Genomic DNA, 7,999 nt, shown 5'->3' with positions numbered 1-7,999 from the left:
GGGGGGGGGGGGTCTGGCATGCCAAAAAATAGAGCTAGCATTTTCTCAACTGTTGTAAAAGAAAACTAAAGGAAGTTGAAGTAGGATTTCTACTCTGGCCTTGTAAAATCTTCATCAGCAACTACTATCGAAACAGACCCTACACTCTGTAGATATAGGCTATAAAAGAAAAGAGCCAGGATTTTTCAGTCTTGCTAGAAGAATGATTCTCTTCATACTGAGTGCCATGACAAAATGAACCTTGTATACGCTGTAAAATGACATGGAAGAAACGAGTGAAACATAATCCTCAACGAATGCCGCGGTGGTGCCGTACGTGTGTATGTGTGTGTGTGTATGTGTGTGTGTGTGTGTGTGTGTGCGTGCGTGTTACGGTGGAGCAAAACTACTTACCAACAGTATGAGTCAGTGAGTATTCAGGATGAGGGATCCATTGTCTGGCTTTAATGACTTGTGAAGCATTCTTCTTGTTTGTTGAGCCAATATGGGCGTCAACACCGATCACATCACCATCACTAGAAAAATTAATGAATTAAGGCAATTACTGACAATATTTAGTAAATGAAATTTAATTCGTGAACTTACGCTTCTAACATCATTAGCACACTTTGGTTTCTTCCTTGTTTTATAGAAACATGTATTGACTTCCTTCATCTCTGCCATTTACGTCAGCATCTTCTATAATTGCCCTTGATTTCATGGCTATATTTCTAATTAAATATTTCTAATTAAATATAAATATTTTGAGGATGAATGATTGAGCTGATAGATTTCTTAGACACTCCTAGATAGAGCAGCTATGACAGGACCACTAAATCAGGTGTTTTCTATAGACGAAAATATGTTAAAAGAAGTCAATTATCAGATTGTGTGCTACATATATTTTTTTGCTTCCCACTCTAATTCATAGAAGATTCTTTATTAATATTATGCATCAACTGTTCTACATTTAATACAAACACACTTTTCCCCCGTTATTACATGTATTACGTTTCCATTATCAGTCAATACCGTTTACCGTTCTAATAATGTTTCATCTTTATCGCTTTGATATATAGCTGCACCGCTGCCTGTCAGATTGAAATATCGCGGCCAGTGTTGACAGCGTCGTCTTTGATTCACAATCTGTCAATTTTAGTGTACCCCATGGTACAGTAGTGTCTTACACAGTTTTTATCTTATAACCAGTAACTTTCTTTCTATTACGTCCAACAATATTCATTCATTTCCTCCTCCTTTTTCTCTTTATTTCTTTGTTTCTTTCTCTCTCCCTTTCTTTCTCTCTCACTCTCTCTCTTTCTCCCCTGTATGTAAATGATAAATCCTTTCATTCTTTTCTTTCCCAAGCCACATAATACCCAGACATCTCACGCCAAGCTTGTGTAAATTCTATGATTTAAACATCAAAAACAGCCTTCAATAAAATAATAACAATCTTGACTACTTCAGCAGTCTCGCTCCTATCAAGAACACGTGCGTTATCGCACCTCACTCGCACTGAACACGAGTAACATGCAATTAACACCCTCCATATCGCTCCAAATACCAGGCCTTACTCTCACTAACATAGCTAGATATGCATTACAATAAGAGGCCCGTTTTTTTTTGTTTTTTTTTTCAAAACCAGAAAGTATTTCAGCCCCAGTAATTACTGACCGTCAACAAACTCAGAAGAATGTTGCAACTATTGATACACACACACACACACACACACACACACACACACACACAAACAAATCATAAATCACAACCAGAGAGAGGCCTCACGAAGAACAACAAAATGTCACTCATCGGCGTGCTCCAAACTCTGATCCAAAGACGTATTGTTTCCTTGCCTCTCTCTCCTCTCTACCTTTTCAATCACTACAACAATCCCTTATTTGTTCTCATGGCACCTACAAGCAGACACTCCCGACTTATTCTTCTCTCATTCTATTTTTACTTATGCTGTGTCTAACCCAACTCATGCATTGAATTATCTGCTACATGCTCACTCCTTTCTTTTTAGAATGTTACTCCTCTGATATTCCTCCAACGAAGATGTCCATATTACACTAATTTGCAAGAATTAAATCGAAAGTATAACAATTCTCGAAGGGCATTTGAAGACCATGAGCACATTCTCTTCTTTCAGACTCACAAAGATAAACTATAGAACTTATAAATAATCTTGTGAGTACGATTCAGTTTTATTCTTGGCACGATACTACGTATTAATGAATTAAAACGTTTCCAACTCCTTTACAGATTTGTCTGTATCACTTTGTCAATATGCTGGCAAAGTGACACAAGCATATTAACGTTGCCACTTGATATCGATGAACTAGGATAACAAGTGCACCTCAGGCATCTATTCTATATTATCAGTGATGTAAACGTTTAAAATTCCTTAAAATTCACTAATCGAAAGCATTATCAGCTTCTCTTGTCTTTCCCAGGTTTACATTCCAAAAGCGTTCATATAACTAGTTTTCTATCAATATCCTCTACATAAAGCTTAGGCATGCAAGCATGCATACATACATACAGACACACATACTTACATACATTTGAGCGTGTATGTGTGTATGATAATACTGTGCTATTAGTGTGTGTCGCTTCTTGTTGCAGCTTAAATAAATGTTTAGTAATAATGTATGATGATTAGAGCCTGAAGTTAAACATGACATTGGCTGGTCGATGTGTGGTATTGTTGTTGTTGCTGGCACTCCGTCGCTTACGACATCGAGAGTTCCAGTTGATCCGATCAACGGAACAGCCTGAGCACTCCACAGACACGTGTACCCTTAACGTAGTTCTTGGGGATATTCAGTGTGACACAGTGTGACAAGGCTGACCCTTTGAATTACAGGCACAACAGAAACAGGAAGTAAGAGTGAGAGAAAGTTGTGGTGAAAGAGTACAGCAGGGTTCGCCACCATCCCCTGCCGGAGCCACGTGGAGCTTTCGGTGTTTTCGTTCAATAAACACTCACAACGCCTGGTCTGGGAATTGAAACCGCGATCCTATGACCGCGAGTCCGCTGCCCTAACCACTGGGCCATTGCGCCTCCACGTGGTATTGTAGCAAACAGCAAGAGGCGATATTTAATAATACTAACTGTTAACATTTGGACTTGTTTCAGTCATTAGACTGTGGCAGATAAATTTACGGTTCTGTTAAAATATTGTTGAAGTTAAACTTGTGAAAGTCTCGGAATGAAATGCACAAATTGATTTTTTTTTTTTTTTTTTATTAATAAGCAAGTTTATTAGAAAATACTTACAGGCAATGAGCAGCTGTTAAAACCCATTTATCTGATAACAAAGTAGCACCACAAAATGAATCTCTGTCTCTCAGTTTAATATCAATATACACCATGTGTGGAAATTCACAATTCAAAGCATTACTTCCACCAACTATCTGCTCATCTAAAATGTAAGAAAGAAAGCTCTGTTAGTTTTAGGAATCAGAAGAGGTATATTGAATAATTAATTAAACTAAAGAATTGCAAACAATAGACGTAAAGAACAGATTTGATACATGGCAGATTTGGGTGTGGTGAGAACATTCATATAAGTCGCAAATTTGATTCTGATCTAAAGTGTCATTTTTATGGTTAACATAACTTCATATCGACCAACAATTTTCAAAAATGCACGAGAAAGGCTTCGATTTCTGGATCGTCCAATGAAGTCAATTAAGTCAATATGAGGTACTTTTTGGTAAGATTTGAAGGAAAGATGCATGCATGGCTTCGTAGTTAAGAAGCTCCGTTTGTAATCTCGTAGTTCATTCCCACTGTGTGACATCATGGGTGTGCATTTCTTTTTCTATAATCCCGGCCCGATCAATGCCTTGTGGTGAAATGCCTTGTGGACGGAAACACGTCGAGTATATATATATATGTATATATATATATATATATATATAAACGAGGTGTATCTGTTGTTTTTTTTTACATGTGTGTGTGTGTGTGTGTGTGAGCGCACGTGTGTGCGTGTCTATGCTTTTATGTTTGTCTGCTTACCGTCGCCTTGCAATCGGTATTGATTTGTTTGCGTTCTATTAACTTAGTGGTTCTGCAAAAAGTGTGGATAAAATAAATACTAGTTTAAAAATAAACAAGTACTGGCGTCGACCTGTTCGACTTCACCTTCGTTGCCGCAGTTCAATGACTGAAACAAGTACAAGAAAAATATCCTCGTTTGTTGTAGAGAAAAGAGAGAAAAGTCAGGATTATCACAAACACGAAGGTAAGTTCATGATAAAGACTGAAAATCGAAGGGACTCGATAGTTAGTCACTTTCTTTTCAACCGTAAACTGAATAATTACTTCTGTAGGGTGAAGGAAATGTCCGCATCTTTAAAATACAGAAAACTTACATTTCTAAGTTGTGTTACTTAAAAAAACAGCTGTCAAATTTTGGAGTCGGCCAATGCCAATAAACTAAATCAGTTCGTATCCAAAAGATACCATCACACTAGAAATTCTAGTGTGATGGTAATAATGAACTATCTTGCAAAATGTATGGCATCAGTTTGAAACTAATGGTCTGTCTTTGCTGGAAAGAGTAACTGAATTACCTTATTAGGTGACATGATCAGTCTTGGATATTGAAGTATTAGATGGAATTTCAGATGAAGACAGAAATTTAGAATAATGTAATTCTGTTTCAAAGAAGCTATTCTCTTTCTATGATTTCCATGAGAATATAATTATCAAGCAGTTTCGTTAAAACTGTTATGCTACTGATACAAAGAGCGTAGAGGCATGCTTTTTTTTTTAATTTACTTGTTTCAGTCATTGCTTTGCAGCCATGCTTCAGCGTTGCCTTAAACGCTATTTATTCGAACAAATCAATCCCAGTATTCACTTTTTAAGCCTGGTGCTTATACAGTCATCTCTGCTGCTCAAGTGCTATGTTATGACTATGTAAACAAACCAAAACTGGTTGTCAAACGCCGAGCACAAATATAAACGGAAATACACACACACATACACCATATATATTTGTGTATGTGTGAATATATATATATATATATATATATATATATATATATATATATATATATATATATAGAGAGAGAGAGAGAGAGACATGAATATGCATATTTTTATCCCCCTATGCATATGCATATCCTGAGGTTGAGCTTTAAAATTTTGCAACATGCCTCACTTAGTTACATCTGCCACAGGCAATCTCCGGCATACATTTCTTTTTACACTTACAAAACAACAGCACTCGTAAAATTGCTTGATCACTTTCTCAATCATCAGTTTAAAATTAGATGAGATACTCCATAATTGAAGGATAACACATGAAGTCACACATATTTCTTTGTAGTTCATTTACAGTAGAATAGCATTAAATATTGACACATTAATCCTTCTCTCTCCTGCCACGTGATCGCTGCCCAGTTAAGACATTGTCGTCCTTTTTCGACCAGCCGCCACTCAGGCTGATCGAGTACGTCCGTCCTCCCATTCAGTCTATTAAGAGTTTCCAATTTTTCCATTTTTCCTTTGCGTCAGCTTACTACGTTTGTGTATAATTCTACGTCTGTGTATAATTCTAGCTTTCTCGTTTTTGTTTCTGTTCCTGTTTTCTTTCTTGTATACATTCGTTTGGCTTTCCCAGAAGCTTAATGCTTTTATCTGAAGTCCCTGGCACCCACCGGATTCGAGTAGTATCAGAGATAAAGGGGCCAGACTACAATAACTTTCCAGACTCCGACTGATAAGCTAATCGGCTGCGAATGATCCGTGTATCTTGTTTTTGTCCTGTTTGCAGTTTGTTGTGCTATCGTTTATTTTTCCGCATGTTGTGTTTTGTTGGTTTCCATTTGTTGTGTTCTTTTTGTTCTACCTTTAATATATATACATAAGGATAAACATATTAAAAGGGTTCGTGGAAAAAATCATTTAAATAAAAGGGGTTCTTGGCAGTGAAAAGGTTGGAAACCACTGTTCCAGTTGAACTATGATAAACCTATCTTCATAAAAGTTTACTTTAAATGAAATATGGTCACGGACAGGTTATATGAAACATATGCTGTATCTTTTTGTGCAGAACTTATATTCATTTGTTACAATGCCATGTAAACGAATTGACAAAAATCACAAAGTGTCATCCTCTCTTCAATCTAAACAAATATAAAATAATATGACTTTCACCATAATTGCACTATAAATGGCCAAATTAGATCGCTCTAGCGCCAATGAATGCTGTTAAGTTGCCAACATAATTATAATATTATAATATTGATTTCAAATTTTATCATAAGGTCAGCAATTTTGGGGGACGGGTAGGTCGAATACATTAACCCCAGTAATCAATTGGTACTTATTTTATCGATCTCTAACAGATAAAAGGCAAAGTCAACTTCGGTGGATTTAGAACTCAGAACGTAAAGACAGAACAAAGCTGTTAAGCGCTTTTTCACGGCGTGCTAACGATTCAGTCAGCTCGCTACATTAACTTAAAATATCAGTCTCAAATTTTGGCACAAAGCCAGCATTGTAAGAGAGGATGTAAGTCGATTAAGTCATTTGTCAAAACGAAGGAATGAAAGGCGGAAGAAGGTGAGGTCGGAAGAAATATGGCTAAGCATTTTTCCCGGCGGACTAGCGATTCTGCCTGCTTGTCACCTTAATTTAATTTAGAATATTGAAAGATAACAATTTGCTTTGAAGAATATTACAAAGATAATCTTCTGCAAGTAAACTTACTGGGCCTGGCTGAGCAGCTTGCAATCAATGTCAGAAGAACGGCTAGGATTATTCGCTCCATTTTCGTGTTTGTCATAGTATGGTTTGGTGTCATATTTATAGTTTTCTTATAAGAGTTGTTGAATAAAGAAATCTGGTAAATAATGAAATTAGAATTGATTTTTTTTTTATTCTTGACTTCTAAGTCAATATTTTATTGTTAGGAACAATACAAAAGATAACATTACACACAAGCGAAGTAGTTAGAAAAAAAATCTATAATGTATAAGGAATAATAACAGTTAACTTACTTACAGTGGCGCCGAAAGATAAATAGGAATAGAAATACTAACACGAAAGGCTTTTGAATGTGAAGAATGCATGAGAGAAAGAGAAAGAAAAAGAGAGATCTGTCTAACAGAGATCCAGCAGAGAAACGAGCTACTATAAGTGACAGCAGGATGTTGGCACGTAAACATCAACATTGAGATGATCGATGAATTAAGCGCCTAAGCAGGCATTGGGTTAAGTTTTCAACCGTCAACTTTTTATCATAGTTATTCGAGCCATTACAGATGAGACTAAGGTTGAATATCCTTGGGAACTCCTGTAAGCTAGTGACTCAGTTGTCGTGACTGAATTCGGAGAAAATCTAACAGATTCGAAGTACAAGTTTGAATTGAAAGCCCTCAAAGTAAACTCAACAAAGATTAAAGTTTTAGCTAGAAGCAAGAGATTATACAACCATAAAGCAAATGAACCCAATTTGTGTGGTGAGATCACACACTGGAGAACTGAGAATGCGGAAGTAACGCAGAAGATAATTAGGACTTAGAGTACATGTGAAAAAGATTCCTTCAAATGCTCGAAATATTTAATAGCTCTTGCTAATTGGGTTACTTAATTAACAGTGAAGAGAGATGTACTGAGAAAAAGAAAATAAAAGCCAAGAAGCAACTTTTAATGGCTCGCAAATGAAAAGGAGACATTTTCTAGAAATTACGAAGATAGTCTCCAGTAAACATTGAATTTTTCTGCTTCAGGAAAAAAAATCTCACCGTGCTTCTGCTTAAGATTGGCGTTAAGCATACACTTGTCAGTGGAATGGTCACTTAAACGTTAATCCATGTGCAGATAATTCGTTTACTCAAACAATGGAGGGCTTTCATCCATATGTATATATGTTGCCCTCTTTCTCTTTTTAATCTAGAATAAATTTTTACCGGCCACCTACTTGGTAGCAAGATTGTGAAGGAAAGCACCTTGTTTTGTTCTTCGCTCTTTTTACATCTTAAGCGCGTCTTGCAG

General features: G+C 36.4%; 1 protein-coding gene across 1 annotated transcript in view; it reads right to left on the bottom strand.

Annotated features, from left to right (window-relative positions):
• LOC106879126 (mast cell protease 1A) overlaps nucleotides 1–6,836 on the bottom strand; it is a 13,089-nt gene extending 6,253 nt beyond the window's left edge. Inside the window, exons 1-3 of the mRNA XM_014928563.2 lie at nucleotides 6,713–6,836; nucleotides 3,266–3,410; nucleotides 394–515 (exon numbers count right to left, since the gene is read on the bottom strand). Of these exons, the coding sequence (XP_014784049.1) occupies nucleotides 394–515; nucleotides 3,266–3,410; nucleotides 6,713–6,806 (361 nt within the window). The 5' untranslated portion in view covers nucleotides 6,807–6,836. The remainder of the gene's footprint in view (nucleotides 1–393; nucleotides 516–3,265; nucleotides 3,411–6,712) is intronic.
• Between the last annotated feature and the right edge of the window lie 1,163 nt (nucleotides 6,837–7,999).

The sequence above is a fragment of the Octopus bimaculoides genome, chromosome 2, assembly GCF_001194135.2.
Source record: "Octopus bimaculoides isolate UCB-OBI-ISO-001 chromosome 2, ASM119413v2, whole genome shotgun sequence".
Lineage (NCBI taxonomy): Eukaryota > Metazoa > Mollusca > Cephalopoda > Octopoda > Octopodidae > Octopus > Octopus bimaculoides.
This window is presented reverse-complemented; position numbering and strand designations above follow the sequence as displayed.